The sequence below is a fragment of the Trachemys scripta genome, chromosome 3 (assembly GCF_013100865.1).
Source record: "Trachemys scripta elegans isolate TJP31775 chromosome 3, CAS_Tse_1.0, whole genome shotgun sequence".
Lineage (NCBI taxonomy): Eukaryota > Metazoa > Chordata > Testudines > Emydidae > Trachemys > Trachemys scripta.
This window is the reverse complement of record NC_048300.1, coordinates 120170629-120188389: the sequence shown is the minus strand read 5'-3', so window position 1 is coordinate 120188389 and position 17761 is coordinate 120170629. Positions and strand designations below refer to the sequence as shown.

Sequence of the window (17761 nt, the reverse complement as noted above, 5' to 3'; positions counted from 1 at the left end):
GGTTTTGCTGTGTAACTTCTTTAGAAGGAAAACAAATAAGTCCTAATCCTTGTCTGTGGAGAAGCATCTTTGAACCACTCTGCAGATTCAAAGCCCTAACGTCAGTTTAAATAGCCATGTGAGAGGGATCATCCCATTTTAGAGGGATCTTCTAGTGATGCAGAGCTGTCAGAATGATTCCTATGCCATCTTTTCCATTCAGCCTGCATAATGGGCATGACCAGAGGAAAGGGGTGTGACTGCTACTTCTGTGGTGCTCGGTGATCCTTGACTGCCATAATGATCACCTGGCTGGTTTAAGGTTTTGCTACGGGTCCAGCCCAGTACATCACCAGCCCAGGATCCAGGAACACAGTGGTGGCTTAGACCCACCTTTCACCCCTGCCCCCCGATTTGTGCTGTGTGGTCTTCAGCCACACCTGAGGATCGAGGCCAAAATGTATATTAGTAATTTCAGATACAATATGTGTCTATTTTACCTGGATATTTTTTACAGCTTTTCCTGGAGCCACACCCCCTATATAAAGCGGTCCACTGACTTGCCACGTATTATCAACGGAAGGAAGACTTTCTTCCAATACTCGGAGACCATCAATTATCAAACGACCAGTATCTTTTTCCCGAACAAATATCACCTTGAAAGAGAAAATTTATTCAGTGACAATTTAGCTATTGAAGCAGATGATAATGAAACTGCTGAGGAAACATAACTGTATAACAGAAGGAGATGAGAACATGAGATAATAGCAGGGTATTAGAGAAGATTGTCTGATTCAAAATTTACAAGCTGGCTGCACACTGGCTGTATTTAAACTGTTAATCTTCTCTGTTGGACAACCATCTCCTCCCATATATAAAAGGCTGGCAATGCAACTTTTGTCTTAACATTTTGTTAAACAAAATAGAACATTGTATATAGCCAAGATATTTAGAGACACGGTGAGTGAAGTAATATCTTTTTTTGGACCTCACCCACCTTGTCTTTCTAATATTCCAGAACCAGCGTGGCTACAACAATGCAAAGAATATATTTACACATACATATATATGTCTTATATTACATATATTGTTCACATTTAAGGTGCCCTCACTGCCCTCCCAGCTCCTTTGTCTCAATACTGCTTCAGATCACATAACCTTCTCTTCCAGTTCTAAGCCTTTCCAAACCTTGCTTGGCCTCATTGTTCTGATCACCTCCGCCTCTTCCACTTGGCGGATTACTGTAACTGACTAAACTCCTTAGCCCCCAGTTAATGACTTGGCAAAATACTCAGATCTACGTGGTGGATTTTAAAATGTTAGCAGAAATTTCTCAGCATATACGCAAGTGTATGTGGTTATGGACAAAGACTGACATCCCCATGGAAATGAATTGTCAGATTAGAAGATTCTCCGCTATGGTTTCCTGACGCATGTATCATCATATAATATCACCATCATAACATCAATCACTTTCTTCAACTTACATTGTGCCAAAGCCCATCATTGTACTTTTCTTGGCTTTTAATCCTTAGCTTCTGATGACCAACATTAAACATAAAAATCAGCCGGCCATGGGCAACAAAAAGGGTGATGAAGTTGTTTTCCTCTTGATCAGATGCATAAAAGATCATTCCATGGGATGAGTGAGTTTTCAAACTAATGGAGAACTGTGATCTGTCAAATAAAAACATGTCATTTTAGTAACAGAGCAGATGTGATTGAAGTCACCATGCAGAGAAGGGAGAATTGAGATCTGTCCCCTTATGCCAGAGAATGTAGTCCTTGTTTATGCAAATTATGTTTTAGATGTACATTCTATATGGTTATTCGAATAGAAGGCAGAGCTGATACCAAGCAGAGGAAAATCCATCTCACAAAGAACTCATCTTTTGAAAACCAAAACCGAATCCTAGGGAGTGAATAAAATCAATACAGATCAATCACAAAGACGTATATACGCATTTCTTACATGCTGTGACAGAGTGGTGGACTACAGCAGCTAATCCAGCACTCTGATCCCTACAGCTTCCATGAGTTACCCCGCACACACCTGAATATGGGGAACTGTGCCAAATTGATAGATTGAGGCTAGGCGGGGGAGAGTTAAAAGCTAATTACCTCATTAACTCAGAAGGGACCAAGGCACAGGAAAAAAGTATGAAAAGGGGGCAAGAAAGGGAAAGAGCTGTAGGCTGGTAGAGCCAAGGCCATAGGAGGTCTCTCCCCTGCTGGGGTCAGAAGCCTTAGAGTCCCAGGATATTCGTAAAGCTGCTGTACAATCTGCAAAGGTGGTGGACATGAATTTTATAAATAAATCACTGTGTGTTTCCCCTGAAGAAAGTCTCCAAATTGTTTGGTTGGAAAGAGGCTGGAGTGGACCATGCCTGCCACATCCCTGCAGTATTAAAATAAAAGGTCTAATTGCCACAGTGCTTAAAATGTCATCTACATTAGGACTCCCAATATGGCAGGGTTGGGAGAGTTAGTATAGTGGAGGCCTGAGTGTTCACTAGTCCGGTCCTTTGTGTTACAGCAGTGGTGGTGCTGAGTTCCTGCTCTCTCGCACTTCTCATTTAGTCCAAGGGTTAGCTTGGCACCGCTCAGGATTTTCTGTCAGATTTGTTGAAATGCTTAATGTCATATACACTCGCCCACAAGGATACATTTTAAAATGTCAAAGTCATGGGTATTTTTAATCAACATTAAAATCATGAAACCTATGACTTCCATACTTCCATGTTACTTTTTAATAAATACATAAACAAATGCAGCATTAGGGAGGAATAGAATTTGGGTTCTCTTTTGTTGTTGTCTGTCTCACATGTACTACATATTGAACTTCAACATCAAGGTTGCAATAGTTGTTTGTAAAATACTGTATTGAAGTAAAACAAATTCAATGGTTTCATTGTGATTCAATAAATGCCATTCTTCCCTCTGAACCAGTGCCCCAGTATGCTTAGGGGCCACTGTGTTGTTGAATCTGATGTTTTTTGCATAAACGTTAAACCAAGATCCTGATCCCTTGTGGTCATAGACTATTATATAGCGCTTTGTGTGAGAGTATGAGCATTAAATATCCTTGCCATGCAGATTGAACTACACTATATAGAGAATTACCTTCATTACCTACAATTGCACTGCTGTTTGAATAGGACATGGTATCCTTTGCTTCATGTGCTAATCCACCATGCAGTGCTGCTAGACAGCTGCCATGTTCCACTGGGGAACTGGGGAAGTGATTGTTATATAAATACGTTCTTTCAGGCCATGCAATTCTCCCTGATGTCATTATTGCTTATGTGTGCAGAGAGAGACTGTGATATAGCCTGTGGTTGGACATGTGCTTATGGAGGGAGTGCATTATGTAAATATATGATATTGTAATAGTATTAATATTGAGTCAAATCCTGCATTTCTTACTCAGGCTAGGCTCCTATGGGCATTTTTGCTGAGTATTGATTGAGTCAGGACTGCAGGCTTTGGCCTAAGTCTTTTTGCATTGTGATATGGGAGGGATGCAGCTGGCTTGCTCAGAGGTTTAATATATTATTATTAGCAGTATTATTGCACTAGCATCCAAATTGCAATAGGTGCCATACAAGCAGTTAGGGAGGCACAATTTCTCAAGACACAAAGCAGATGAAGAGCCCATGAAAGGGATACAGGATATAAGCACAATAACCAAGGTAATGGCAGCAAGTACATCTTGTTAGTTCCAAGTTCTTTCTTTCTTTGTTTCCATGGCTCTTTTCTCTGAGAGTAAATTGTTTTTATTTCTCAGGTCACTATGTGATGCTTTACCTGTCACTGAAATTCTTTGGTATGTGGTCAAACTCTTGCCGGCTGTTTGCTATTCCTCCAAACTGGTTTGCATGTTCAATTGCTGTGGGGTTCTTGGACAACTGGCAGTCAAGGTCTCTTTGCACACTCATTTCTTGATCTAAATTTTTGAGGCCACTTGCCTTTGAGGTTCTTTCTTTTTCTCTTCCCACCTTCATACAAAGAAAGCCATTAAACAAGTGTTTAAAGTGGATGTGCATATGATGAGCAGAGACAATACTGTTTACCAACTGGCAGGTACTATTTTGCATTGCTTATAAAAATATCTAGAGTTGTTCCAAATCTAATCAATATATCTGTCCCCAAATAATTCTATTGTATTTAATTTTCGGCTCCATGCCCACCACTGATGCAAAGAAACACAGAATTTCTAACTGCTTAGCCAACATATAATGGCAATTCAGTTCTTATGAATTTGCCAGCCTGAGCCCCTTGTGGTGGTCTTTCCTCCTTTTAAGGATGTGAGCTCTGCTGCAATTCAGCATAGCATAGGACCTCAATCTCAGAATACTGGATTAAGGTTCTCATTTACACCGATGCAAGTTGATTATAGCAGGTGGAGTTGCATGGATGTAGCTGAGAGCAAACACTAGCTCACTGCCTTCACTGCCTTAAGACTAAAGAGGAAACAGGAGAGGAAACTTTCTGTCACACTTTTTAGGAGACCTCAGAAATTTTGTTTTCCAATTCTACTAGGAAAGAATGATATGACTGTTCCCTGAAGCTGAGGCAAATGCAGCCCTGTAAATGTCCCGCAGTAGAAAATTTACAGTGGATTGTCCTTTTGTTTGTTATAAAGTCAAACAAACAAACACCCCCCCCCCAAACACGCTAACAACCCCAAACAAAAACTAGCAAATTATACAACTGACACCTTTTTGATCCTTTGGCTAAGAGATCAAGTGTAGTATCAATTTAGTATCTAAGTTCTTGTTGGGAGAACTTGCAGAGGGTTGGATTTGATATGTTCTTTCCCATCTATAACTACTATAATACTATGATGCTCTCTGACTTTTACTACATCTTTTTGTATATCTCCTTTCCCCAGCTAAACCATTGGGCTAGGCATAAAGAAGTCATTTTCATTAGCAGGTAAAAGCGTCAGTAGCTTGTAGAGCATTTTAAAAGTTTCCTTTAAAAATGGGTGAAACTATAATGAAAAAAGTCTTTGATGAATCTCGGAATCTGCAAAATGAGATCATCTGTTTGAAATCATGAAATATTCAAAGGGGCCAAGTCCCATCCTCTGTTATTTTTCAGATGTGTCTTGGAACCACAACAATCTGGCCAGCCTAGGATCATGAGACAGTATATGTGGACTTCTCAAACTGTAAATTGATTTCAGAATAGTCACAAGTCAGTTAGTGCTAACCTTTTTATTATGTCTTCCTTTGGCTGTTGAAGAGTTCTTTCCTTTCTTATGGAGAAGGGCAACTGGAGGGGAGTCAACAGGGCATCCATAAAGAGAAGTTTGGACCTTCTCAGGGTACCGCTGGAAATCTTCCACTTCAACCTCTCGATCCAACCTGTGTTTCAAAGAAGGGATAATGTTAAGAACAGGTGACTGAGGTGTAGCAAAAATAGCTTTTTAAAAACAGAATTGAAAAATAATTAAAATATCCAAATTAAGCTAGTATAAAATATATAATTTTTTCACTTGTTATCACCAGGACAACCACAGAGATCTTCTTATTACAAGTGAAATTTTAGAGGTCTGCGACTTCAAATCATGGGGAAAAAGTTGGGCTCATTGTATATAAAACATTTTGCCAAGAATAAGGGGAGTGCATAAGCTGTGCTGACCCAGAAGCAGACTGACCTTGCTCCATTGGGGAAGCAATCTGCGAAGGACCAATTCTGCTCTGCACATTTCCCAGGTGATCTGGCTGACATGCATGGGGGAAATGGAGCTAAAGTTCTACCTCTTCCTACCAGTGCAGGAGGAGGAGTAGCTGTTCTGTTCTGTCCCCTCCTTGGACTGTGACCTGTGGTGGGTGGCTAGTACAGGGCAAGAGGCAATCTTGCTCTAACTATATACACATCAGTCCAATTTCCCTGTATGAATCACCGTCTTGATAATCTGATTTTTGGAAAATAAATCTGACTACATTTAAGTTCATAGTTACTAGTGGGTGGGCACACACACCACAAAACACTCTCCCAGCTGGCATTAGTTGGTATCCTTCTAGGCACTCTCAGCAGAGGGGATGAACAACCCTCTCACCCACACACAGATGGTCCTTCGAGGCTAGCACAGTGGTCGGACAATATGTGCAGCTTGCACAGTTTCTGCCTGTCTTATATCTGTGCTATTCATAAACAAAGGATTTCAGTCTGCAGGACTCTCAATCCGGCACCATTAACCAGCAATACATTTCAGAAAAAAAAATCTAAAAAGGAACATTTTGCAAAATGATTTAGATCCACATTTCAACAAGACCAAACTCCCATCTCTGAGGCCTTGTGAGACACTGTCATATCCTTTTATTACAAAGATAGAGCTGTAAATTACATTATACAAATGTTAATTATTCTGCAAATTATACATTGCACCAAAGGAATTAGCAAGTATGGTAATGGCTGAGTTACCTCAATAGTTATTTCCACTTCAACAGTTTTTTAATGTAGAAGGGCAGTTCTGAGGCATTTCATAGTAAATTAAAGAAAAAGGCCTTTGGGTAACCCCACAAAATAAGGTAAAAGATTTCATTGTGAAAATAATCAGTTCTCATTGGTATTTATTTTCTATGTTGTCAGACACAGACTGTTTGATGTGTACTGTTGTGGATGTTACATACCTGATGAAGTAGGCATTGCTTATACACCCAGTGAAATTGGCATATTGAGTACTGATGGGAGAGCCACCAAAGTAGAACTTCTTAGCACTTGCAGGCTTTTGCTCTGTTTTGTCTCTAGCTGGATTCTTTTTGCTATGTTTTTTGTCATCTACTATTAGCTCATATCTGCAAAGAGAAATTTTCCTTTTCACAAACTGATTTTGAAAGAGTTTATTCAGAGTTATTACACAGTGTGTTATATGTGCCAATGTTCCCATAATGCTGAACTCAGCGTCTGATTTCCTAAATGGCAATATCAGAAGACAACCTATTTCCTTCCAGCTATGCAATAAATGGCAGTGGGATTAGCCAGTGTGGTAGCTTGGAGTCCAATGGCCAAAAGCTCCACTGAGATCTTTGAGATACTCCTGATATTCAGAAAGCCACAGTACACTATGGCTAAGACTAATTAAACGAATTGATCACTAGTGAAAGGATGGAACACTATATGGGAAAGTGAGATACCATATACACATCATATCATTTTGGTGTTTAAAATGATATTGTATTGCTTAAGGGTAATCAAATCTCATTCTGCAGCATGTAAACTAATTGCAGCAGAAGTCAGGAAAGATTTCACCTTTTTCATGACAGACTGTCTATATTTGGAGCATCTGATTCAGGATTGGAAGGGTTAGATATTTATTGGTAAATGTTAAAAAGCGTTGATTTCACCATGCACAGACAAACAGACTAAAAAAAGTTTCCATCTATAATAATTGCAATTTACAGATAGACAAAGTAAGAAGAATGCTGCTTGAGAACTTATTAGAATTTGGTTTAAGGCTTTTTACTTTGTATATTTTGACATTTGATGTTGACAGTTTGTGTTTCAGCGATTATAAAACTTTAACTTTTTGAATCTCAGTGTTGATTATCATTAAATAATTGTTGTCTGAGCCAGCGATAGTCTGACCCTCCATAATTTTCCAAAACTGTGAACATTTAAATTGATAAAAATAAAAAGGTGCATAAAATAAACATTGATATTATGTCAAAATTATAAAAAAATAAAACATCAAATTCTGCCAATTCTAGATATTGGTCAATATCAAAAGAAGAATACTGGATCAAACAGACCTAAGTTCTGATCTGGTATGACAGATCCTGAGGTCAAAATGCTCATTGCAGTATGTCAGTCCTCATAATGACTATTTCAGGGCTAAAGTTTCAAAATGTGACCTGTGCACACATGTAGTTTTAAGAACAATTTTTCTTAAATGCCATAGTAAATTGCAGAGATCACACATGAAAACCTCCATTTAATGCACGAAAACTGTGCAGGCGAGAGCACAGAAAGTATGTGTGGAATGTTTTCCTCTCACAGAGTTGCATATGCACATATGAAGACCAGGAGGAAGACTTTTGGATAATTTGGCTTTCAAATTACAAAATATTTTTTTTTACTTAAAGTACAATGATGAATAAAACCTTCAAGGAAAATGTTTCAAGATTTATAAAAAGTGGATGTCTTGACTCACTCACTGCTGCCGTCAGGAATCTAGCATGTTTTTGTCAATGCTAAAAATATGAACGTGTTTCCCCATATAGCTATATAATGACTTTTTTGAGTAAAGATACCTTGGTTAATTTAAGTTTTTACTTTGTTTTAACTAAGCAAAGCAATCAGCCCTTCTGAAGAATTAATCACGTTCGTTTTTTTAAGGTGCTTTTACAGGTGAGTACAAAAAAGTCAATAAAAAAATTTACAAGAATATTTTTTTTCAAAATGTTAGTGAAAAGACCCTTCCATCTCCAGGCCATGATTCAGCCATTTGGATTTTGGGCTTGTGTTTTTTAACTAAAGAAGTGATAATCTCTTGAAATAGGGCATGCTGTGAGAAAAGCTCCTAAAGTAGGGGCTTTAAGCAACATTAAAAGACATTATGTACATAAAAGAGCTACATATCATATACTATATGTGGTAGCATCAAAGATATTGACCAGCTTTACCTTTCTTGTGAGACAGAGGTAATGATAAAATGGGTTTTGCCATCATTGTAGCGTGTCTCTTTTGACTGAACTTCAGTTCCCATAGCATTTAAAACCACAGCACCATCATTCATAGAAATGGAGAACATATCTGGCTGAAACACAAAGAAAAACTTGTTTCAGGAGCAGGTATAATACAGTAAGCTTTAAAAGTCACATGAGTTTTCCTCTAATATTTATTTTCCCTTTTGCTTGTCAGATGTGTATTATTGCCATTTCCCCCTGGGTTTTAACTGTGTGCAGAGCAGGGCAGGTAAGAAGTGAGATTTCTTTTTATATTAATGTCGCCCTTTAAACCACAATGCTCTGAGGTCTCATACCTGATTATTTCCCCCTTATCTATGGTACAGATTCCGTCAGTTCAGCAATTTAGGGTGTTTACATTCAATTTGTGATTCTGGGTTTCTCTTTTACAGTACTATGGGATATCTGATACTTCAGGCTAGCCACTGTGGTCAGCCCAGCATATTTATGTTCCTTTTCCCCTAATCAGACTGCAAATATGAACTTTGCTTAAACCTGTTTCTTAATTCACAATTGTCTAGAGATATAATTTACTCTGGGAGTGAGGCATTTGGGATTGCAGCCCCAAACAGCAGGGATAATGTATCTATTCCACTGAAACAGGCATCCATACTATTTGTTTTTAAGGATCATACAGTCTGATCTTGGGAGAAGCTAAGTATCTGAACTCCTATTGGAGAAGAGGATACTTGGCATCTCGCTAGATTAGGATCTTAATCCTTTGGGTCAAAATCAGAAGTGATGGGTAAGAAAGTGTTGGTTAGCCTGGTTGACTGCACTTGTAAGCGAGTTTAAGCCCCATGCTTCCTTCCATTGTGCACTGCAGAGGGGAGCAGTTAGAGCAGCTTGGCTGCTCATGGCTGCAAGGGGCCTTTCCAGCACTGCTCCTTCTCACCACACAGGCATTCTACGGTGGGGGATGGGATAGGGGTGGGGGTGAAGCCAACTTTTTGGCTGATTTGTGTCATCTCAGGAGGGGTCAGACTGTTGCCCCACCAATTTAAACTCAAGGAGTTCTCTGCTTCATCTTCCCTTCCATGTGTATTTCCCTGGGAAGGGAATATTGCCATTATTATTACTATTATTTATACTGTGGTAGGACCTAGGTGCTCAAATCAGGATTGCAGCCCTATTGTGCTAGATGTAGCACAAACACAGAATGAGACACAAGCTACATTTGTACTACACACACTGAGTTGAATACAGTTATATGCATACGGTCAAATCCTGTAATCGTTAGTTAGGCAAAAATCCTTTTGATGTCAATGGGATTTTGCCCAAATAAAGACTGAAGGATTTGGTCTATTGGGTCTAGAATATGAAAATTAGTCCACAAAGAGGTATTTCGAAATTGTGGATTATTTTTTATTTTTAAGAAACAAAGCAGGAAATGATCATGAAATTCTTCATAGTGCCAGTACATTAAAAAAAAAAAAAAAAAAAAAGCATACTCACTCCTTCAGCATAATGGAATAGCAGCCCATTGGGCTGCAATGTCCGGAAGTTGAAGCCGCTTTCAAACTCATCAAAGAATGACATTTTTTGGCTGGAGGAAATGTAGCTTTCTCCATTGAAATATGCTCTGCGGGACATCTGCATGCCAAGTCAACAAAGTCACAAGTGTTCTATAGGAAGTATTTTTAACCATAATAAACAATAGTAATAGAAGCCTCCCTTTTTCTTCAGATTCAGCTGGACCAATTTTCATATGAAAAATTCAGACTTGTCCCCTAGGTTTAAACTGATCTAAATGGAGTGGTATGTTTTGAAAACATTAAGAAAGTAAGAACATAAGAGCAGCCATACTGGGTTAGACCAATGGTCCATCTAGCCCAGTATCCCGTCTTCCAATAGTAGCCAATGCCAGGTGATTCAGAGGGAATGAACAGAAGAGGCAATCATCGAGTGATCCATCCCCTGTCTTCCACTCCCGGCTTCTGGCAGGCAGAGGCTAGGGACACAGAGCTTGGGGTTGCATTCCTGACCACCTTGGCTAATAGCCATTGAAGGGCCTATCCTCCATGAACTTAGCTAATTTTTTTTGAACCCCATTATAGTTTTGGCTTTCACAACATGCCCTCACCACAAGTTCCACAGGTTGACTGTGCATTGTTTGAAGAAGTACTTCCTTTTTTTTTTTTAAACCTGCTGCCTGTTAAGTTCATTGGATGAAATCAACCCTATCTATTGTTTGAAAGAGTAAATAACACTTCCTTATTCATTTTCTCTATGCCCTTCTCTGTAACTTTTCCAATTGTAATATAGCTTTTTTGAGATGGAGCAACGAGAACTGCATACGGTATTCCTGGTGTGGCCGTTCCATGGATTTATATAGAGTCATTATGATATTTACTGTCTTAGTATCCCTTTCCTGTTGGTTCTGAACAGTCTCTTAGATTTTTTTAAACTATGTAAGTCAAATTGTTCTCTATTTCTTCAGAGACTAAGGGCCTCATTCAAAGCCAATTGAACGCAGGGGAAGTGAAGGTTCTAAATTGAATAAACACAGGGATTTCCCCCCTTGCCTACATTCCCTGCCCCATGAGGACTCTGAATCAATGTTTCTCAGTGAAAATATGAAAATAAATACTGACAAGAGTATGTAACAAAGCTATAGGTTCCCCCTGCTTAAGGTGATATCCACCCTAATTCTGTAATGAGTTCTACAAACACAGATTTCTGCTCCTACTGATTTCAATGGGGCTCCGCATGGGTGCAGATGTCCACTTGCAGGATCAAGGCCATGTACATTATCTAGATTTACCAGGTTTCTATTATATTGAACAGAATGATACAAGATGGAGGGTCATTTGTACCAATGCCATCCCATTAAGTTTGATGGTGTTGTAGTTGTATTGGTGAAAGCAAGGGAAGAACTGACCCAAAGGTTCCAAGGACAATTTTTTCTTCTTTGGAGTTTTTATGTGGACCCCTGAATGGTTTCCTGGCTAGAAAATGCTTTGACATTTTTGTCTGTTCTGATTGGTTCTAATGCACAAGTTGAAATGACTGTCATGTAGCATCATACATTCTCAAACTTGGTTGCCACTCTGCTTACTGAAACAATCCAACAATAATAAGAAAAGCCGTAGAGAGGGAAAGCCTCTGTATCCACAATGACCTTTGATTTTTCTCCATGAACAGGATCAGCCTAGAAATATTTGCCCATCTGTCAATACTCCTGGGGAAGTAGTACCATAGATGGGTTAGCATTCTGTTGTTCTTTTTCACATTTGCCTTCTGTACTCCTCTGCTATCAAGTACTCCTTTTCTAAGAATATTCTCTTTACTTCATGAAACAAAAATAGAGTAAAGAGGGACTATCTGCCCTCAGAATACAGCACATTATGTATTACAGACTGAATCCTGACATCACAACTTTTGAAATATCAGAGAAAACATGACTATTTTGTACTGTAATTCAGCATAAAAGTTGGGAAACATTTCAGTATGCAATTAAAAAATCAAAATCAATGAGTTAAATATAGTTCCTGGGTTGCAGATTTTTCCTTCCCATTATTCGGAATTAATGTCAAGTTGGCGGTCAGATCCATAGCCAAGAGTTTGCCCCGGCCCCATGCCTGGTGCTGTACTTACAAGTGACTCTTCTGGACAGCCATAACTGATTCCCAGGGTTCCTGGCTCCTCTAACAAGTTGAAATCCTTCTTTTGAAACTGGAAACCCTTCATGCAGCCTTTAAAGCCAGTATTTACTGTGAGGTGTGGGCTAAGATTGCTGGAAAACAATGTCAAACAGACTGCAATTAGCTAACCCTAATCCTCACAAAAGTACTTTTCCCCTTTAGTACGAAGCACTCAGAAAACTTGAAAAACACAAACCTCTTGCCCCAGTCAATCCCAATCCAAGCTCTTTATGTATAGCAAATATTTCCCCATGTTTTATATCCTGAAAGGTTAAAATACGTCAACACTCATAAATGTTAAGGAGGGAAATTGGTGAGTATGCTGAAGAAACCATGTGGCGAAATCTTGAGAAGTTTAAAATAGCAACTGAAATTAAAGGATGTGGTATTATTTCTATTTTTAAGAAAGAAAAAATACGGGTTTTGAATTTTACCTTATGAACAAATCTATGAAAGTTATGTTTCAGTTTTTTCTTTATGAACTGCCCCAATAGGCAATTCCATTCTCCTCTCAGGAAACAGACAGGACTCAACTGGCAAAACAAATAATACTAACAGAGGTAATGGATTTGGGACCAAATTCTGATCTCACTTACACGCATGAGTCTTTAATTAAATGGTTTCAAGGTGGTAAATGAGAGCAGAATATAGCCTTCAGTAATCCTTTTAATGCCAGGTTTGAGATTGCTGGTACAGCAATCTGTACTGACTACTTTTTCTCACACATATTTTTCTGTTGTGCTCATCATAATAGTATCTGAGCACCTAACATCACTGAATTTATCCTCATAACACCCTTTGGAGGTAGAAAAGTATTATCATCCCCATGGGTAGCTGAGGCACAAAAAAAGGTGAGGTGACTTGCTGAAGGTCCCATAGAAAGTTTGTGGTGGAGCCAAGAAATGAAACAGGATCTCTTTAGTCCCAGGCCAGTGCCTTAATCACCTTACCATTGTTCCTCTCTTTATCTGTGGATAAAGGCAGAACTTCAGTTGGTATTTGCATAAAGATGTTAGAAGATACTCAGTTACTGGCACATAATAGTGCTATTTCAGAATTACCTCCATCAACTTCCACCAGGTAAACTAAAGACTGACTGTGCTAATAAACCTCAAATGATATGGAGGTTCAGCCTAGCACAAGGCTGGATGATTATCAGAAATTATTTGTACTTTCTAAATAATAAGCACAAAGTGCCCGCTCTAATCTCCACTGAAGTCAGGGGAACACTCCCATTGTCTTCTGTGGGACTTGGATCACGTCCTAATAAATAGGTTAAGGGGCTGACCCTTACTCATGTGAGTAGTCCCTTTGATTTGTAACTTCAAATAACTACTTGTCTAGTTAAATATCCCTAGCTGAAAAAAGAATGGTGTGAGAATAAAATATGTGAACGTGATTCCAAATGCATTAATTTGAAGACAAGATAACTGACAGAGGAAAAGGCTACTGGAGTGAGTGAAAATATACTGACTTGGAAGAAAATCAAATTACTTCCCTAAGTCTATTAGCTAGTTGCATAGTAACAAATTCAGTAAAATGTAAATCTCCCCAGGAAAATCAAGTAGATGTCAATGGAAGATAAAGATTGAATTCAGATATTGGCTAGGATGGTTGGCTAATATTTTGCAGGAACAAAGGAATTTCCATACCTATCAGAGCAGTGTTCTATCTAGTCTGCTATCCTGCCTCTGACAGTGGCTAGTAGTGGAAGGTGTCAGAATCCCCATAGTGGGAAATTATGGAGTTACCTTCCTATAGAGAGTTTCTTCCTAGCCCTCTGTCACAGTGATCGGTTTATTCCTTGAATTATGATGGTTTATATTTATTGGGCCAGATTCTCAGCTGATGTAAATCAGTGTAGCTCAACTGACTTCAATGGAGCTACATCAATTTACACCACCTCTGAATCTGGTCCATTGTATTTTTATCTTATATAATGTAACTGTGGATGTTTTCATTCTCTGTATAAATATCTAATTTTTAGGACTGTCAATTAATCACAGTTAACTCAAGTGATTAACTCAAAATAAATTAACTAGATTAAAAAAATTAGTGGTGATTAATCGCAATTTTAACCACACTGTTAAACTATAATATAATACAAATTTAAATTTATGATAAATATTTGTGGATGTTTTTCTACATTTTTCAAATATATTGATTTCAATTACAACACAATATACAAAATGTACCATACTTTATGCATCTAACCAAATCTTCCTTCGGCTGCTGAAATAGGAGCAGAGAGTGTTCATGGTCCTACTCTCCTTCATTTTAGGAAGTAGGACTTGTACTTCCTAATGGGACTATGCTTGGCCTTTGTCCAATGGCTTCAGGAGAAAGAGAAGGCTCCCTGGGATCTCACCTCACACCTTTGCACATCGATACAGGGACAGCTACATTTGAGCCCATAGATAAATAGAGACTGATTTGAACTAAGGTTTATAGTGGAAAAAATCCCTTTATCTGAAAATGATTGACAGTGAGATATTATATCTGTGTTCATAAGCTAAAGGCATTTTACTCAAAGAAGAACGCTTGTTGAAAGGAAGGGGAGTTAGCTTTTCCTATGTGTGTATATCTATCTATCTATCTATCTATCTATCTATCTATCTATCTATACACACCTCTACCTCGATATAACACTGTTCTCAGGAGCCAAAAGATCTTACTGCATTATAGGTGAAACCGCGTTATATTGAACTTGCTTTGATCCACCGGAGTGCGCAGCCCTGCCCCCCCGGAGCACTGCTTTACCGCGTTATATCTGAATTTGTGTTATATCGGATTGCGTGATATCGAGGTAGCGGGGTGCGTGTGTGTGTGTGTGTATAAATATATATCTGTTTTCATACACTCTTTAAACATTTATTTTTGTCCCAACTGTACTGCAGTTTCTGTTATCTTCCGCTGAGACTCTTCTGGATCACATGACTAATTTCAGCCATCAGCAGAGCTACAGCCATCTTGGATCAATGTACACATGCCAAGTACTTTATACCTAGAGCTCTGAGCAAAATTAAAATGGAGCCTTAGAAGCTGTTTTTCATGAAGGAGCAAAGGTGGTAAACACACCTTCTTGCAAACCATTGTGCAACAATCAGATGAGTACTGATGGAACCTGGACTGTCAACAAACCTGGACTTCAAGATCTCGGAAGGAGCTCCTCCTATGTAGATATCAGTGAATGGTATTGCTTTCTTTTCATTTTCCACACTTTTTATATGTCGTCTGTCCACCACCAAGATCATCTTCTTAGAATTGTGATATATAACAGAAATCTGAAAGAAGAAATGAACAGTTCATCTCCAAATGTCCAAGAATATTGTCTTTTAGAAGTTATCATGCTGGGTTTGCCAAATTGGCATTTTTAATAAAAGGGAGTCTGTAATTATTATCTATTGTATTTTTAAAATTTAACAATTATTCTATTCAAAAAGAGGCTTGTGAATCAGTGTGGAGCTGACAAGAATGACTAGTAGTGAGCTCATTTCAATATAATGATTTTTCTAATGGCCAAAAACAAACCAAATCCTTCTTTCATTTGCTTGTAAAAAGTTATCACAGGCCAAATTCTATACAGGTGTAAATGGAGCACTTCCATTGACTTGAGTAGAGAATTTGGATATATGTCTTTAAATCTGCTTTTATTGTTGAAATGTAGGGCTTAGTTCTGCTGACACTTACACAAGTTAAATACCACTGTAACTCCACTGATATTAGTAATCAGACTCCTAATTTGCACCACGTAAGTGAGAGAAGAATCATGCCCTTACAGTTCAGATTTATTACTGTCATTGTCACAGCTATGATGGCTTGAAGCAAATTCTCTGGAACCCCTAATGCAGGTGCAGACTGTCAGTTTTTGAGTTGCTGAGCTGCCTAAATAAGTGTCTATAGTTCCAACATCAATACTGAATTTCATTTGAGTAATTCCTTTTGTACCGAAATGGGAGTTCAACACTTTGTAATACAATAGCTGCTAAAACTGATTGAGTTAAAATAGTGACACCACATATTTGTGGTTGTAGAGAACAATATTTATGAAGTGCTTTCCTCTGGATATATAGTTTTATTCTGACTTTTAATACTTTTTAGTATTAGTATCTTTTTTCTGCCCAGTGTTCCTTGCCACTTCATAGCAAAACTGACACATTTGGTATTCTATAAAGTCTGACCCATCATTTTTTGGTTCTTTAATTATAAGAGCAGCAACCTAGCATTATGCTTTATTATTCTTGGTGTGGCTAGCTAAATAAAAATACTTTCACATCAGTTTTACCTCATGGAATTTTGCATCATTTATCTGAGCCTTCTTCATTGAATCTTCAAGAAGCACAGGGGTAGTGCTGAAGCCAAAGTCATAGCGCAGATACAGGAATCCATTCTGCATCGCTAGACTGAAAAACATACTCTGTACAAAACAAACAGCATTAAAGGAAAGTATATAGACATCATTCTTATGCAAGCAATATAGAGATGGATATATAAGATGATTAGAGATGGTTGAACTATTCATTATGAACAATTTATTCACTGAAAATGGCCTTTTACTTATTTGCAAAATTATCATATTTTCCTGGATTTTTTTTATTCATAAATTGTTTGATAAATAGTATTGATTTGGAATTCTGGTGAACTACTGTTTGAAACATATACTTATTCAGTATCCTGAATTAGGTTTTCAGGCTGTGTCATTGGTCACCAATGCCACATGCTATGGATTCTATTCTATGGCTGGATAACCAAAACTTTATAGTGACAAGGTGGGTGAGGTAATATCTTTTACTGGACCAACTTCTGTTGGTGAGAGAGACAAGCTTTCGAGCTCATACAGAGTAAACTTGAAAGCTTGTTTCTCTCACCAACAGAAGTTGATCCAGTAAAAGATATTACCTCACTCACCCTGTCTCTCTAATGTCCTGGGATCAACACAGCGACGCCAACACGTTATACAAACTTTGTAAGCAGAGCAGCACTCAGAGAAATCATTAAGGTAGTGAATTTTTCAGGGGAAAAAATGGGGAGCACTTAAGGGAGAGAGAAACACCAGGACACAGAAGGACTAGGAAATCAAGTCATCCTTGATTTCAAGTTCTGTGGCATAGAATTAGATTGATAAACCATATATAAATGTAAGGGAGTACAGTGGACCAATTTACAGCAGCTGGGGATCTGGCCAGATGTTTATTTTTATATTTTTCTAACATTAATAGGACAGTCTCTAATGGAGACAAGAGAACATTAAACCTTAAAAAACACTACAAAAAGAACAGGCCAAACTTGTGAATAAAGTAAAAAGAATTACTTATTTTTGTATATTTATGAGCTGTCCACATAGAACACAACAGTGGTAGCTGGTTTTGTACAATCCAACCAAAAATGTCCATCAACAGAATTGGTCTTCAACAGCTTATGTCCAATACGACTATAATT

The 17761-nt window shown here is 38.2% G+C and overlaps 1 protein-coding gene across 1 annotated transcript in view; it reads right to left on the bottom strand.

Moving 5' to 3' along the window:
* The window catches only part of LAMA4 (laminin subunit alpha 4), a 134629-nt gene that overhangs the window by 9730 nt on the left and 107138 nt on the right, over positions 1–17761 (bottom strand). Inside the window, exons 24-33 of the mRNA XM_034765838.1 lie at positions 16608–16739; positions 15464–15606; positions 12276–12414; positions 10134–10271; positions 8616–8749; positions 6624–6788; positions 5198–5351; positions 3787–3977; positions 1467–1656; positions 480–635 (exon numbers count right to left, since the gene is read on the bottom strand). Of these exons, the coding sequence (XP_034621729.1) occupies positions 480–635; positions 1467–1656; positions 3787–3977; positions 5198–5351; positions 6624–6788; positions 8616–8749; positions 10134–10271; positions 12276–12414; positions 15464–15606; positions 16608–16739 (1542 nt within the window). The remainder of the gene's footprint in view (positions 1–479; positions 636–1466; positions 1657–3786; positions 3978–5197; positions 5352–6623; positions 6789–8615; positions 8750–10133; positions 10272–12275; positions 12415–15463; positions 15607–16607; positions 16740–17761) is intronic.